The following is a 17,625-nucleotide window of genomic DNA, read 5'->3' as shown; positions in this document are numbered from 1 at the left end:
CTAAGACTATGACTATACTACAGCGGTCTTTTAAAAGAAGTTCTTTTAGAAGATCTCTTCCGAAAAAACTTCTTTCAAAAGATCATGACCACACACAAAAAAAATCAATCCGCTCTTTCAGTAGAGAGCAGCCACACCCCAACCAGTCTTTTGAAAGAACGGACCAGGAATCCCTGTGAATTGAAAAATCTGGCACCTTGCAGGACTGCTCTTTCGAAAAAGGGCCCCTGAGGTGTCTACATGCTTTTCTTTTTTTTTTTTTTGAAAGAATCTTTTTAAAAAAAAAAAAAAAAAAAAAGGCGCTCTTCCTCGTTTGGGAGCAGAAGAGGGCTGCCGGAAAAGAGAGCCATGTTCTTTCAATTTAATACGAACAGAACACATTTTGTGTGTAGATGCTGCATGGGATTTTTTGAAAGGCTCACTAGTGTAGATGTAACCTAAGGGTTAAACGATGCAGTGGTCAGTTCAAATCTAAATAGGGTCAATTAAAAAATTGACAACAGCATATTAAAACTAAACTATCAGTTAGTCAAATAATTTCTTATAGAACCTAAAATTAGAAATCTGTAGGAGAGATGGGTTTTATGAGGAAAAAAAATCAAGCTAGAAGACTTTCTTGGCATTGCTTGGGTCTTTCAGGGGAGGAGGCTGGCAGTGTGAGGGGAGCTAGGCTCAAGGTTGGTGGTTAATAGGGCGGTTCAGGTGGAGTGCAAGAGTCAGGGCAGGGGTTTGGGAGGTGAAAACCTGAGGGAAGTGGGTGGTTACCAGCTTCATCTCTGGGCTGGCCCAGGGTAGGGGAGAGCTGTGTACCCCACCTGCTGGCTTCCTGTATGGGTGTGGGTGAGACGCAGGCTGCCCAGGAACTGCCTGTTTTCTAGGGTAACTTCTGTCTGGGAGTTATTCTTTGGTACCTCACTGTATGTTTAATATTTATAAAATGATGATAAATATTTATAACAGTAATATTCATAAAGGCACTCCACACATATTATTCACACCCTTAAAATGGAACAAACAGGGAAGTCTGCTTATTAAAAACAAAAAAGAAAAAAATACTTAAGATAAAATGAAGTTTGAATTCTTCAGCTTTTATAGTGTTTGAACTTACATGGTATTAGAATTGTCACTGCAGTCAAGATACCAGGTGATGACAGAATTGTCAAGTACCTTAATCTAGCAGGAGCTTTCAGTGCTATGAGACTAGTCAGGCTAACATCGCTACAGTCACTGTGTTCTTTTCCTCTGGCTATGGGACTGGATATGAAATATGGAACCTTTCCTAGCTAGATCACCAGTATGACTCCACACGGGATGAACGATCGTAAATAATTCTATGTTTTAGATGTAGGTGTTTTTAGTAAAAGTAGAGGAAAGGTCTTGAGCAGTAAGCAAAAATTCATGACCTGTCCATGACTTATACTATATACCCCTGACGAAGTTTGGGGGCAAGGCTGCAGAGAGCAGCCTGGGACCTCTTCCTGGTGCTGCAGGGACAATTTGATAGGGCTGGCAGGCTCCCTGCCTGGCTCCACACTGCTGCTTGGAAGTGGCATCATATCTTTTGCTTAACTCTAGGCAAAAGTGCTGCTGGGCAGCTTTGCTTGCTGGCTCTGTAGCTCTCATTGGTTGGGAACTGTGGCCAGTGGGAGCTGTGGGGATAGCACCTGCAGCCGGAAGCGGTGTGCAGAGCTGTCTGGTTGCATCTGTGCCTAGGAGCTGAGAGAAGGAAATACCACTTCCTGGGAGCTTCACAAGGTAAGTGCCACCTACAGCCCTGAGCTTCCTCCACATCCAAACTCATGTTGCTGCAGGGAAAAGAGATTTAGTCACCTGAGATCACCCCAGGAGCATCTGGCCTGAAGGCTGCCTAAGTTGCTTAAATTGCCCCAAGGCCTGCTGCATATGTCGCTGCAGAAGTCGTGGAGGTCCTGAAAGGTCACAGAATCTATGACCACCATGACACACTGGCAGCCTTAGTCGTAAGTTGTTGCTATGTGATGTCTATTTGGAGGACTGTGTGAAATAAATTGGTAGCTTCAGCCAAATGTCTTAAGCACATTTAGCCATATTAAACACCACCATAATTCACTGCTCTGTTGTCAGTTTCAAGAGTCCAAAAAGTGAATGTCTACAGAACTACATATGTTTCACCTATAGTGGGGTCCTTTCTGATCAGAACTGACCTACTTTTGCATGTGGGTGTATATGCTGACACTGCAGCTGTTCTGCGTATATATAGAAAAGCATTTTCTAGGGTTGCCATTCTGGCAATTATCAGTATTTAATTTACCTGGGGACAGTTTAATGTGCTAACTGCCTTATCTTACTATTGTTGTGTTTAGAAATCCTTTATGCTTCCTTCAACCTTCAGATCAGCCATTTGTTTTCTCTCTGCTTAGCAAGAAAATAGGAAGGACATTCTGCAGGGGTGAAAGCAATATATGCTTACTGTTTTTAAGCAACAGACTCTGTGTGTTTCTTTTGCCATAGTCTTGATGATTTGAAGTCTAATCGATATTTGACATTGGATCCAAATGTTACTGGAGTGTTTAATGGAATTTATCCTCTTGGCATAGATCCGGTTGGTGCTTTTCCTTTAAATTTATTCATTTGTGATAATCAGTGCTTTACAGCTCATATGTTAAGTGTGACACCTGCTTAGTATACTGGCAAAATGTAAGTGTATACGTTGTGAGTAAATGCAGATTTGCACTTTCCCTTTCTCCACAGAAGACCATATCTTCCTCTAATGGTTTAGAGAGATTTAACTAGTTTATCTAAACTCATATTCACTTAAGATCTTAGCTGGAATTAGAATCCCCAGGTATGTCTATGCTGCAGTTAAACACCCTTAGTGGTTTGTGTCAGCTGACTAGAGCTTGCAAGGCTGTATAATTCAGGTGTAGATGAGCCCGAACATATATCCCACAATTCAGTAACTCTTTTTAGCTCAGGCCAGCCATAAGATCAGATGCAGATTTTTAACTGCATTAGAGACATAGCCCACTTTTCCTGAGGAGAGAGATTGTGGCACCCCAAACTAGTCAATTTAGAAATGTCTGTTTCATCTTACTGACTTCTGTTTTGTTTTTTTTTATTCCCTTAGATCTGGAACCTGGCAAACAACCGTCTCAGTTTTTTAAATTCTTTCAAAATGAAAATGTCAGTGATATTTGGAGTCACTCACATGACTTTTGGAGTTATTCTGGGGGTCTTTAACCACTTGTAAGTATGAGATATAAATAAATGTGGCAATAAAATTGTGACACTTTCTGATCAGTCTGAGAATGTTTTTGAGAGCCAAGCAAAGGCAATGTGAATTCAGTATGAAAATTGCTTTACAAAAATAAGACACATTTTGTTTGAGATCCTAATTTCCATGGATAAATACAGGAAGACCAGTGTTATAGGGAAAAATCTGCAGCCTTTGAGAAAAGAGACTTTTGTGTAGTGCTTCTAGAGAAGGATGGGTTTGGAGGTGCCACTTTCAGACCCTTCCTAACTTGGGCTGTGTAACATTGTTAATGCCTTGGGATTTTTTGAAGCTGCCTTTTGTTACTTGGGGACTAAGCCTGCAAATATGCATATGCTGAACAAAAGGTGTGAGTTCTTTCATTGAAATTAATGGAATGATGCAGATATTTAAGTTAAAGGAACTCAGTAAGTAGAGGCCTAAATCCACTTGCAATAGTTTTTTTTTAGTTGAAAAAGCTTTAGCTTGCTCTGTAAAGGCCTGGGACCATTGACATCCATGGCAAAATACCTGTTGAGTATAAAGAATCAAAATTTGGCTCATAATTTCTATATCTGAGCATTTTCAACTTCCATTGATGCCATAGGGATTCAGGGCTCTCAGCAATTTATGGAATTAGATACAATAATCAGTCTTTGTATTTAAATGTTATTCATCATAAATTCTGTTTTCTTTTTTTATTTTTTAGGCATTTCAAGAAGAAGTACAATATTTATTTAGTTTTTCTTCCTGAACTTTTTTTCATTCTGTGCATCTTCGGGTATCTCGTGTTTATGATAATCTTTAAATGGCTGGCTTATTCTGTAGAAGACTCCAGAACTGCACCTAGCATTCTCATTCAATTTATTACCATGTTTCTGTTTCCCACTAGTGGAACGGACACCCTTTATACAGGACAGGTTAGTACTGCTCTTCTAGTTATGTAAAAGCACATCCATCAGGACTAACTGACCATTTTGTTCTTAAACCCTGACCAAAATTTTCATATAAGTTTTTAAAAAACTCCCAACACATGTTATTAAAATCCTGTGCTCTTTACTTAGTTATTTTGATTCTCTTTTGTTAAATAAAAGTGTTCTGTTCTACAGCCTCTCCTCTTTAGTTTGTAATGCTATTGTGTGTACCAAAAAAGACTTTTTAAGCTTGGAAATTGGCAAACTTGCCTGTCTTTTGGAGCCGGTTCTGTAGGTGAATGCCCTCAACTGCCATTAAGGTACTGATTTGGCCAAGTAACAAAGTGTGTGCTTAATTTTTAGCATACCTTTAAGATACACTGAAACCAAGTGGGATTTCTCAAATGCTGAATCAGGACCTTAAAAAAATCATTAATTAAAAATTTATTTAAGCACTTGAGGGAAGGTTGACTGAACTCTTTTTTTAAACACCTTTTCTTTTTTTCCTGTCTCTCATAAACAGGTTATTTTACAGCGATTTTTATTTATTGTTGCTTTGCTTTCTGTTCCTGTAATGCTTTTTGGAAAACCACTTTATTTGTATTGGCTGCACCATGGAGGCCGAAGCATTGGAAGGCACAGGGTATGTACGTACTGAAAGACTTGTATACCTGTACCTTGATTTTCTAAATTGAGAAGCAGTGTATTAAAAGGATATTTCATTTATAAATCCTCTGGACTAAGATTTAATTTTTAAAAAGGCATTATCAGTTATACAGGGAAATCTTTAAAAAAGCATTATTGAATAACTTTCACTTTATGCATTGCTCATAATTCCCTTTAGAAATCTGAATAACATTTCTTTTCCCTTTGATTTTAACCACCATTTTTAAAGATTTCCTAAATTAAAAAAAGCACGGTTATTTAAGTGGGCTATAACAATTTAGGTTCAATGCTACAAATATTTGCGTGACTGATTCATGAAATTTAGTAGAAATGGGCCTTCTGTATTTGTGAGCTAGCTGCATTGCGGCTATTAGTACAGCTTTGGGAACAGCACTTAGCTGTCCTGCAGAATCAGTAGAGGAAACATTTTGAGAGTCTGTTTTTTGGCTTTTCTGTAACACTTCCTTGATTGTAGATGGATGAATAAAATTTTTATTTACTGTGTGTAATTGTTTTAAAATCACAGTGGGAAACTTTTACTAATTAGATAGTTTCACAAATTACATTTAAGGTAATTTGATAAATGTAATATACATCTAAATTTAATGTGAGTAAAGAAGATAATTCTCTTAGATTAAGATTAAGAATGTATCTAGAAGCACTGAGCTCTAAAATGTTTAATAGCTTGAAGTGACCTTGCAAATTAGGAAAATTTGATATGTTTTTTCATTAATAGACCCTTTCCACTGCAGCTTTTTCAGTTTCTATAGCCCCTATAGTGCAGATAGACACATGGCTGGGTCATGCCAACTGACACAGACTTGCAGGGCTTGGGCTGCAGAGCAACTTAGTGTGAGACTGGCATGGAGTTTGGGCTCTGGAACCCTCCCATCTCTGAGTCCTGCCTTGTAGGGTCCCTGAGCCCAGGCCAAGCTCAGAAGTCTGCACTGTAATTAAACAGCTCCACAGCCTGAGACCTGTGAGCCTGAGCCAGCTGGCACAGGACCGCTGTGGGTTTTTAATTGCAGTGTGAAAATACTCTGTGTTCAAATTATTTTGCAATATCTGCTTTAAATCAATATACACCACAACCATCGCAGTTTATCAAAATTTCTTGTTAGTGAACGGACACTGTTTTCATTTTGTGTAGAATGGGTACAGACTGGTTCGAAAAGACAGTGAAGAGGAACTTTCTCTATTGAGATCACAGGATGTGGAGGAAGGAAGCAGCTCATTAGATAGTGGGCACAGAGAAGGGAATGGAGAAGAGGTAATGCTTTCAGCTACTGCCTGTAATAAGAATGGCCTAAAAGCAAATATCATTGGCAAATTGTCATATGCTAAACCATGCTGAGTTCCTGACATTTCTAAAAATGCTATCTAGGGGACTTTTATATATATGGGCTGATTAGTGGTTGCATACAACTTACATGTTGTTTGTAATTATTCTGTGCTGCATTTCTTATCACAAAATATATCAGTTCGGCTTATTAAAGGTCCTGGGTTTTGAAGTAATATGGAATAGGCAAAGTGCTTCATCCAGGTGAGACTACAGTTTGGTTTAAAGTTAGATTAATCAAGCATCATCAAAGATCTCTCACATGATTTTGTGAGTGTGTTGATTTAATCAAAACAAAGAGGAGAATATACTTTTTGCATCTTGGATTAGTCTGTAAGGGCTCTCGGTTTTAATTTTTTTAACAGTACATTATATAGTTTGACAGTGGGAAGACAAGGGGCTCTAGTTGTGAGAACTGGAAATCTAGAGTCATGAGCTGTGCTCTCACGCCCTGACACTGATGCAACATAATCTTGGGAAACTTACTTAAGGCCTTATCTGAATGCTTTTGACTTTAATAGGAGTTTAGGAAAATTCTTAATCTCTCTGTCCCTCAATTTACTCATTTGCAAAATTTATATAATACGTCCACAGGGAGGTTTGAGACTTTAACTTCTGAAAGGCCAGTGTCACAAAATGGGCAGTGCTGCACAGTTGGTCAGGCTGGTAACAGGTTCCAGATAATAACTCAGAGAGTGATTAATTTCCACAGCAAAAGTTAGTTTTATTGCATGCATTTAAAATAGTAGTTTTAAAAATATGTTTAAATTGAATAGTTAACAATTAGAAAGCAAATCAAAAGTAATGTGTAGCTTGAATGGTTAATAGTCTAATTTTTATCCCAATTAAACAGCCTAATTCTTAACCCAATTAAGTACATACACACTCATAAACCCATACACACTCACCCACTGAGGCTGGCCAGACCCCAGGTAATGTTAGTTGACTGAGGCAGGAGTCTGATGTACACATCATGCCAATATGCTGAATTGATGGACACTGGCTTGTGGGACAACTTGATGTACTATTTATCTTCTTGGTAGGAGGCAGTGATGTTCAGTTCATTGGTTGTACCCCTCAGTCCAGGTGGGTGCTTTCCCATGACCAATTTTGAAACATCCTGCTTACATCATCCCAATTCTGCTTGCCTCAGCTACGAGCGATGGGTAACAGATTATCATTGGTGTTTGTTTCTTTCTTGTTAACTTTTTTATCAGGAACTGGCCGCCTTTGTGCAATTTTGCTTTTCTCAGCATACAGTTCTTTTCTCAAAGTGGTGAACAAGTCCTTAATCCACTGGGGCACTGGCTTAGATTCCAAGTGATGAACAAGTCTGTAATACGCTGGGGCACTGATGCAGGATGGCCTCTCTTCAGCCAACTTACTGGCAATTCACTCAGCCAACCATTCACAACACTCACTCGTTCTAATGACCCACGATTTGTGACACCAGTATATCTAGGATATAGGTGAATTTTACTGAATAAAGGAATTGCACATATAGTACCACAATTACATAAGAAATTTTGTCAGGGTTTACAATAAAAGTTACTAATATTGGATTTGTTCATTAGTAACTAGCCAACATAACTCAAGATTGCTACATTAATTATCCTTCACCATTGTGTAGCTTTCTTCATAGGAAGATCTCAAGAGTGTTTTACAGAGGTTGATAGTAATAATTATTACTGTTTAGAGATGGGAAAAGCTGAGTCAGAGAGATTTTGATCTGCCCAACTTTAACATGTAAATGAACAACCTAGCTGATATAGCACTCAGAGCTCCACTAGACTACATTATAGTATGGCAGAACTGTGTTAATTTGTTACGTTAAGAGTAATTGACATACAACTACTTGCATTTTTCAGAATAGCCTTTGATCATGTAAGTAGGAAACTAGCTAGAAAACTATACTTCTATATTTTTTATTATCAGCACAATCATTATTGTGCAAAAATTGACTTCTAAATTGATTTTCTATGGTCTAAAACCTATAGTGGATTTGCAAATGAGTTTTATACATTGTTGCACAGTACAGTATGGATTTGATGTATACAAGAGTGTTTACATAAGTGTGTTGTTAGTTTAACTTTGCAGATGTTTTTATGCATCAGACTATTCATACCATTGAATACTGTCTAGGATGCATCTCCAATACTGCTTCATATCTGAGGCTGTGGGCACTAAGTCTTGCTCATGCACGTAAGTCTTTGTATTTCCAATTTGATCTTGAAAGTGTGTGTGTGTGTGTGTGTGTGTGTGTGAGAGAGAGAGAGAGAGAGAGAGAGAGAGCATTTTAGAATATCCTAGATCTGTTTCATCTTTTTAAAAAAAATCCCTTGTGAACTGAGTTGAACTAATTAAAAGTGCATGAAAAGCAGAGTTGTGACTTGGAGTGCTGAATTTGGCACCTGGCTTCATTTTTCGTTCCTAATTATGGGAATGACTAGTAACTTAAAAGGTTCTGTGGATGGCGATACTATGTCATGTGATATTTAAAGTCTTCCCCTTACTGGTAGGATGCAGGAAAACACTTAAGCACGCACTTAAGTAAATCAGTATTCACGAGAATATTTAACTATATGTTTAAAGTTAAGCATGAATAGGGATGTTTACTGAATCAGGACTACTGTATTTCTGAATTGTCCTTCTGAATTTCAACCCAGGCACTTATGTTCCAAGCACACTGCCCATTTCCATTGATTTATTCATTGAGAGACAATGAGAGAGTACGTAAAAACTACCAGTCTTTTTCAGGAATGTGTTCCATGGCTAAATTATTTATGTATTTTACACTACACTGAATTAATACAGATGAAGTAGGAATGTGTTGTGTTTGTGAGCTTATTCTAATCATATTTAGTGTGATATTGGTTCTTAGCATTTTTTTTAAAACTTCCTTGTTTGAAAATTTGTATGTATTTTGCAATGTGAAATTAAAGTTGCCAGAAAACGAACAGTGTGATCAACATGCATCTCAGTACTCAAATCTTAATGTAGTGAACACAGGTTTGTTTCTTAGGTTCACTTGCAGTGGTAACTATTAAGTATTGATTTGTAGGTTTCTAGTTTTAAAAAATAAGATGTCATAAGTTTAATTCTGAGAATTATAATAGTTTATATTAGCTGTTTCTTGACAAAACAAAACACCATATGCAGCTCCAGATCCTCCTGTCCTAATTTATGTATGATTATACAGTAAACAGGGAACTCATATGGTGCTCTGAGGAACGTAAATTACCACCCGTTACAAAAATATTAATTAATGTGCAATGTTGAGTTCTTTGAACATCTTGTGGTATACACTGGATTTCTTCAAAGGGGCATTGCTTTCTGCCTTTTCTGATCCAGTAGATTCTAGCAAAGTAACATAGGCCCACTGATGAGGGAACGGGGGACAGTTGCCCCCGGGTAGAATGTTTCAAAGGAGCCTGAATTTGGTGGGTGTTGGCCCTGCTGCAGTAGTAGAATTGAAACTGGAGTGCAGACTGCTTAAAAGATTTATTGGGTACAGGTATATGTTTCCAAATGTAATTTTGAAATTTGTTTTGCAGAGTTATCAGAAGTGTTGTGGGCAATGATAATGCGACTGGGCCTTCGTGTGGATGCAACATATGGAATCTTGCTGTTAGTGCCACTTTTAGCATTCTTTGCTCTTTTAACAGTATTAATTCTTTTGGTCATGGAAGGTCTTTCAGCTTTTCTTCATGCTGTACGACTTCATTGGTAAGCATTAGCTTTTCATTTTTAAAAGCTGCCTTTTTTAAAAACTCTGCATTAGTTTGCTAAAGTGACAGTGTTGGGTAGGTTAAGCCCAGAATTTAGAATTTGAATTTTAAATGAAAATTTATAATTTAATTACTTAATAGTGGTGTTATCTTTTATTAAATAAGTTTAATTTAAATAATCTGTTTGTGTAATTTAATTACTCTGCTGCAGTGTTCTTACTCATGGAAGTAGGTTGATTCAGGAGTGAAACTGATCTGTGGCTTTCAAAGATGAATTCATTCCAAAATATAGCTAAATAAATTGGATTTTAAAACTTCTGGTTTTGTTACCAGTTTAGAGTTAGTAACTCAGGTAGAAGAAATAATTTTTAATTTGGACATATTATTTTAACCTTTTCAGTCCATCATTATGTCCCCAGTGGAACAAAGCATGTACTTAACTTGAAGCATGTAAGTCCATCCCATGTAAGCAAATGCCAAAGTGCTTTGCTGAATTAAGCCTATATTTCTTATATATCTTAACCCTCAAAATCACAATCCTTACAAATTTATCCTAATTCAGGGATAATTTTTAATTTTAAACTTATTGAAGTTTGAAAGGTATAGGAGACAAATATACTGTTGATATGGAAATGTCGAAGTGTATACATCATATTGTCTTGTCAGTGTTGTTCTGTAGGTTCTCAGATTAATAAAAGTACTACCTTTAAAACAAAGTACAACAGCAAATAGGTAGCAAGAAATGGACTGGTACAGTGGAATGTGTTCGTGCTGGGTCTTTGCCCATGAAAGCTTATGCTCCAAAATATCTGTTAGTCTATAAGGTGCCACAGGACTTGTTGTGCTGTACAGGTTGCACCTCCTGAAACCATCAGGCAGAACCAGTGATGTTCCTGGGCCAGAGAGCTGGGCAGGAGGGGAAGCTGCAGCCCCCATCTTCTGGCAGCGGTGGGGAGCTGGAGCTGGCATCCCTGGCAGCCCCATGAGGGAAGGTGGCGTGGGCAGGAGACTCCAGCCCCCAGCAACCCTGCAGAGAGAGCCAACTGTGCAGGCCCCAGGCCAGCTTCCCCCAGCTCTCCGGAATTAAATCAAATTAATTCTTCACTCCTGGCCTTGTCCTCAGGGTTGTTGTGTGCTAATGTTGGGATTTTTTTTCCCCTTATTACAGGGTGGAATTTCAGAACAAGTTCTACACTGGTGGAGGTTACAAGTTTACTCCTTTTTCCTTTAAGCACATTTTTTTACATTTTAATAAAGATGATATTGCTTAGTTCTGTTCACATAAGCAGGGGTGTTCAAAGTTGTCTGCAAATCATGTATTTAGATTGCATTGATGTACAGTTTGTAGAAAAAATGTTTCACTGATTGCCTTACAATGCAGCCAAATAACTCTGTAATTTATACCTCCTTCATACAAATATATTGCAGATTTGGAGCCTCTTGTAAAGTATGTAGGCATTAAATGTATGTGTTTTTCATGATAAACTAATGTAAATTAATTTTAAGATAATTCTAAAAAATTCTTGTTTATTGCTTTTTCTAAAAGAAGAAAGTCACTTTATTTCCAGAAGGGACAGTTTTATATTCTTTAATGATTACTTTTAAATTACCTTAAAGATCTTCATATCCTTTTCATCATAGAAAATATACAGCATTATCACTATATTACTCATGTGGTCACACCCCCATTAACTTAAATTACCATCTAATGAAATCTGGAAGCAGTTTGGATTAAACAGTATGGCTGTGTCTACACTAGCCAGAAACTTCGAAATGGCCATGCAAATGGCCATTTCGAAGTTTACTAATGAAGCACTGAAATACATATTCAGCGCTTCATTAGCATGCGGGCGGCTGCAGCACTTTGAAATTGACACGGCTCGCCGCCGCGCAGCTTACCCAGACGGGGCTCCTTTTCGAAAGGACCCTGCCTACTTCAAAGTCCCCTTATTCCCATCTGCTCATAGGAAATAGGGGGACTTTTGAAGTAGGTGGGGTCCTTTCAAAAAGGAGTCCTGTCTGGGTGAGCCGCATCAATTTCAAAGTGCCGCGGCCACCTGCATGCTAATGAAGCACTGAATATGTATTTAATCACTTCATTAGTAAACTTCGAAATGGCCATTTGCATGGCCATTTCGAAGTTTTTGGCTAGTGTAGACATAGCCTATATGTTTTTCAGTAGTTATTCCCGGTTTACCAAAAATGGTATAAATATGTAAATACTAGTATAAAATGTTTTTTGGCTGTTTTTAAAAGTACCCCAACATATGTTTTTAAACTTTGTGTCTTGAGTACCTGCCCACAATTATTACTTTAGTCTTTGCAAGTGCACATTCCGAGGCTTCATTTGATGAAAAAAGCAGAGAAAGGAAACCCAGCTGTGGTTCTCTTTTATCTGCCTTCATGCAGGAGATTATAGATTTATGTGCCAGTTTTGCTGCCTGATCTTTATGGGTAAATTTGTACACCTGTGTGGAACTCCACTGACTTCATTGGGTGCAGGGATTGCGCATCCAGGCCTTAACAAGGCCTTATCTTTAACAAGCAACTCAAATGGTACAGCAGAATATATTAAGTCCTGATTCTAAATACATTTCCCATGTAAAGTTCCCATTAATGGAAATTATAGATTTATAAGGAGTGCAGAATCAGGCCTTAAATTTATCCTGTGTATATTTGACTTCAAAGACATTAATGAACATTAACTGGAGTGAATGGTTTATCTGATGTTATTGAGCCAAAGTTGTTTATACTGAGTTAAGAAATTTTATTTAAAAGGCTCTATGTGCTGGGACGAGTGGGTGCGTTTTGTATTTTTATATAAAAATGAAAAATGGGATATTTTACCATAAGAGTCTGACATCTGTGCCATAAGAACAGCATAAGTTAACTTTTGCAGTTTTCTTTCATACTAATTCCAAATAAAATCTGCCATTTGCAGAATTAATATTCTGCAGTGTTCGTATTTAATAATTTAAAATTGAATCCTGCAGCTCTTAGACTATACCATTAAAATTTTGTCCTAGGTAATATTTCAGTTTATCTACAATATCTTGAGAGCTTCCCACTATTGCAAAAAGTTACATTTTTATTCATTCTTGGGTCTTTTCATTTCTTTCTTCTATTAGACCAGACCTGTGCAGCCCCAACCAGGCCACTTGGCCTCATCTAAGAATAAAGCTTCACTTAGTCCTGTGGTATCGTGTAGACTAAACTCTGACAAAGTGGGTCTTTGCCCACAAAAGCTTATGCTCCAAAATATCTGTTAGTCTGTAAGGTGCTACAGGACTTCTTATTGTTTTTGAAGATACAGATTAACTTGGCTATCTCTCTGATACTCTTCATTTAGTGAGATCCTTCATATACATGAATTTCCATCTTTAAATTTTATTTTAATTGAGAATATTTACATATTTTTGACTAAAGAGCAACCTGTTTTTGTGTGTGTTAAATTCAGAATTGTTGGCGTGGATGACATAAGTAAATCCCACACAGAAGTTTTGTTTTAACTTGAATTTTATATGCTGCTTCATGAAACTGCAGACTAGTCTATCCGAAAACATTTTGGCTGTGATTCAGCAAGGCACTTAAACAGGCAGAAACTTCAAACACATGAGTAGTTGCCTTGACTGCAATGGGAGGTTTCAGTGGTTGGTGTTAAGCACATATTTAAATTCTTTGCTCCAGGGCCTAGTCTCACTCCAGGGTATCTCTCAGGGCCCAGTCTTGCAAACTGTTACTGTTGGAGGACAGCATGAGCTGTTTGCAGGATTAAAGCCTGAAAACACACAATAGAGTTAGTAACAGAATAAGTTTCCATTTTCTTTTTTTTTTGGTAGATTCTCTAAACTTGTAGTCTCATAAACTGGAATGTAGAAAACTAACAAATAATAAGCAAACCTCAAGTGGTATGAAACCCTTGTGAGTTAAAAGCCTGTTACCTGAAAGCATTTTATGTGGAACTTTTTGTACTAATTACGCTTATTTTGAGAACTAAGTAAAACAGTGAGTCAAAACCAGATCCTTCTTGAGAAATCAGTGTATGTTGCTAATAGTATGAAACAAGTTTTAAAAATAAAGGAAGGGTTTTGTGGAATTTACTGTAGTAAGTTATTAGGTAAAGTAGATTGATAATATCTGTAATGCTGCCTTCTTTTGTGTCTGTGAGAGAAAAGCTTGGATTCCTGATAGACGGTATAGCTGCTATTGTTTCTTCCCTGCTTCCCCGTGCCTCACTTCTGATCTTTTGTCATCTCCTCCTGGCCCAGTTACTCCTAGTGTATAGCTGTCAAAGTCAGCAGGCACATAGAGCATGGGAGTATGCTGGCTCTAATACTGCTATTCTCTGTGGGAACAGAGGCTTCTCATCAGCAGAAGGAAAAATAACCACTTCTGATCTCTTCTGGCACACGCTCATCTAGCACAAAACAGAACCCCCAGCCACGTACCATTCTAATAAAGCTGTGGTGTCCAGCCGGTTCTGAAGTACTAGCTGTTACAATGGCAACTACTCTACCAAACCAGCCACACTATTGTGAAAATTTGTTTTTCAAGCCAGCTATTCATGCTCAACGGGCCAAATACTCTCATGTGGCTATTGGCTATCCTCTTGAACACCATGATAAATGAACATTTGACAAAAGGTGCAGAGCTGATGTGGAGGCCTTCCTCTTCATGCTGCCAAGTAGCCACCTGTCAGGCAGGGAGCTAACATCATTTTGTAGCCTGAATTGGCCAAGCTTGGCACTGCTGCTGCAGACGTGTTTCGTCATAGAAATTCTTTGCTTCCAGTGGCAGACCCAAAGCTTTGGTGGGGGACCCTACTTATGAGTGACTCTGAGAGGTCCCTCGGTCAGTGATAGGCAGCCTAATCCAATGAGTGGCACTTTTTCGTCTCAGTAGGCTGCAAGATTGTCCTAATCAAGACAGTCTCCTGGGCGAGGGTAGTTTTGGTCACTGTGCTGGTGTGCCTAGAATTGGGTGTGCCGAATGAACCATAGCAGCACTTTGAGGAGAGGCAGAGGCAGCACATGGCTCGCTCAATGTTCTGTGCAATCAAAACGTTTCTGGGTTTGTCCCCTTGCTTTGAGTGCATGTCACTTTAGTCATACCTGTAGGAAAGGTGGCAAAAACCCAACAGAATCTGGCGCCCCTGCACCTGGGCAATGGTAAATCAAATGTCTGGTGGGCCAGCATGGGCAGCAGGTGGCCCACCGCTGCCTTAGGGGCAGATAGGATTGTACTGAACTTCAGTGGTAACCTTCTCTGGAAGGGGTGGGGTTGGGTGAATGGAGGGAGAGTACGGGAGGTGCTGCGGGAGGGGGCGAAAGAGGAGACGGTGGGGGGAGATGCTGACGGGGAGGGGGATGAGAATGGGTCGGGACAAAGGGGGGGGCGGGAAGGAAGAGGGCGGGGCGGGTGATGCAACTAGGAACGCCCACGGCCCTTGCGCCGCCGAGGCGCGAGGGGGAAAAGGGCGGGGCTCGCCCCACAGCCAGCTGCGCCTGCGCCGTTGCTATGGGCACCGGGTAGCGTCCGTTGAGTTGGGCGGTTGGCCTGCGCGCGGCTGCCGTGCTCGGCACAGCCATGAGCCTGGACGATGTCCGTGTGCAGTGGATGCGGGACCGGGTGCTGAGCGCGCTGGGGCTGTCTGACCCGGCACCCTTCGAGGAGCTGCTGAACCGGGGCGATGGCGAGGAGGGCGACACCGTGCTGCGCTTCCTCAACCAGCGCGCGGCCGACGAGGAGGGGGAGGTGGCGGGGGCTGCGCTGCTGCTGCGGACCGAGCTGCGCCAAGAGGAGCTGGAGGTGGAGATCGGTCAGTCCGTGCGGCGCGCCCCGCCCCGCCTGCTCCTCCATTGTCTGCGCGCCTCATTCCCTGCGCGGCCCCGTCCGTCCGTCCTCTGCGGCCCCTCATCCGTCTGTCATCTGAGCGCCCCATTCCCTGCGCCCCCTGTACCTCCACCCGCTGAGCACCCCATTCCCTGCGGCTTCCTATCCGTTAGTCCCTCCTCTGAGTGCACCACTCCCTGCACCCCACCTGTCCATTCACCCTCTGATTACCCCATTCCTTGTGTCCCTCCTGTCCGTTGGTCCTCTCCTGGCACCCCATTCCCTGCATTCTGCCTGTTAGTCCATCCTCTGAGCACCCCATTCCCAGCACCCCACCTGTCTGTCTGTCCTCTCCTGGTGCCCCATTTCCTGCACTACCTGTCCATCCTATGCTGCATCCTGCACCCAGCCCTGCATCCACTGTACATCCTGCCCTCCCACTGCCTATCTCCTATCCATCCATCCTCTGAGCTCTCCATTCCCTGTGCCTGCTGTGCCCTCGTCTGACCTCTACTGCCCACCACCCCATTCCCTGCGCTTTGCCTCTCCATCTGTCCTCTGGTGCTCTTCTACTCCCTGTGCCTGTCCTCTGCTGCATTCGTGCCCCTTCCTTGTGCTCTGCCTGTACCTTCATCCTCTGCTATGCTCCTCCATTCCCTGTGCTCCATCTGTCTGTCCATCCTCTGCTGCACCATCTGGCCATCCCCTGCTGTGTTTCTTATTCCCTGTGTCCCATCCCATTCCCTGTGCTCCACTTGTCCAACTGTCCTCTGTACATCCTCCTATTCCTTGTTCTGTTTTTACACCCATTCTCTGCACTGTTCCATTCCCTGCTCCCCCAGTCCCTGCACTCTGCCTGGTCATCTGTCCTCTGTGCCCCCTCATATCTCTGAGTGCTGCCTGTCCATCCGTCCATCCATCCACTTCTGTGGCCTCCATTCTTTACTCCCCTCTTCCCTGCTCTCTGCCTGTTGGCCCAACCTTTGCATTTCACCTGTCCTCCTCTGCTAGCCTGCCCACCGCTTAGTCTCTGTCCCGAGTTATCAGGAATGGGGACCATCCCCATCTCCTGTCTGTCCCTGCCTCTGACTTCTCTGTCCTCCCATTTGTCCTTTGTGTTCCATTATATCCATCGATCCTCTTTTCCCTGTCCATTCTCCTTGTCCTTCCTCAGTGTTCGATCTGTTTGTACATCCATCCCTTGTGTATCTATCTCCATGACCATCCCCTGTGAAGAAGTGCTGGAACAATTTTACAGAAGCGTTCTGAGAGCCATTGAACCAAACTGTAATCCCTGTGTATAGTAACCAATTTAATCCAAGGTGTGCACAGCAACATTCACACTTCCAGCACCACTGCCTTGTGTCTCCTGACTGTCTGTCCTTCTGGTGTCTCTCTGTCAATGTCACGTGGGATGTGCAAACAATAGTCCATCCCCATTGTTCCTCTTGTCTTCCATGCCCTTCTTTTGTTTGTCCATCCCCCATTTCCATCTCTTCTGATCCTCCATCCAGCCACCACCTGTGCCTCCTGCCTCACTAGCCCATAGGACTACCGCCTATGCCCTCTCCCTGTCTGCCCATTCCATCTATCTCCTGTGTCCACATGCGTCATTTCTGAGTCCCTGTGCCTTTGTACAGTCCTCATCCAGACATATGGGCATTTAGTTTTGTGTTCCCTGCATCTGTGTATCTTCATATCAGTGTGGTTCTGCAGCCTTAGGGCTCTGTACCCATGCAGCCCATCTGTTTGTCTCATCTCTGTTGGTGTGACCACGTGCCAGATTTTTGGGGTATCTTTTGTGGTACAGTAGCCACTTAATTGTTGCAATTGTTTTGTGTATGTGTCATTTGGATCATGTACAGTGGAAACAGAGGAGCGTACCATATCTGAGGGTGACCTGCAGGATGAAGA

At 41.1% G+C, this 17,625-nt stretch overlaps 1 protein-coding gene across 1 annotated transcript in view; it reads left to right on the top strand.

Annotated features, from left to right (window-relative positions):
* The window catches only part of LOC142022831 (V-type proton ATPase 116 kDa subunit a 2-like), a 64,743-nt gene extending 53,052 nt beyond the window's left edge, over positions 1–11,691 (top strand). Inside the window, 8 exon segments of the mRNA XM_075013050.1 lie at positions 2,491–2,581; positions 3,107–3,225; positions 3,942–4,152; positions 4,670–4,789; positions 5,963–6,082; positions 8,236–8,353; positions 9,706–9,877; positions 11,048–11,691. Coding sequence (XP_074869151.1) covers positions 2,491–2,581; positions 3,107–3,225; positions 3,942–4,152; positions 4,670–4,789; positions 5,963–6,082; positions 8,236–8,353; positions 9,706–9,877; positions 11,048–11,150 — 1,054 coding nt within the window. The 3' untranslated portion in view covers positions 11,151–11,691.
* The last annotated feature ends 5,934 nt before the right edge of the window (positions 11,692–17,625 follow it).

This window comes from Carettochelys insculpta, chromosome 18 (assembly GCF_033958435.1).
Source record: "Carettochelys insculpta isolate YL-2023 chromosome 18, ASM3395843v1, whole genome shotgun sequence".
NCBI classification, from domain to species: domain Eukaryota; kingdom Metazoa; phylum Chordata; order Testudines; family Carettochelyidae; genus Carettochelys; species Carettochelys insculpta.
This window is presented reverse-complemented; position numbering and strand designations above follow the sequence as displayed.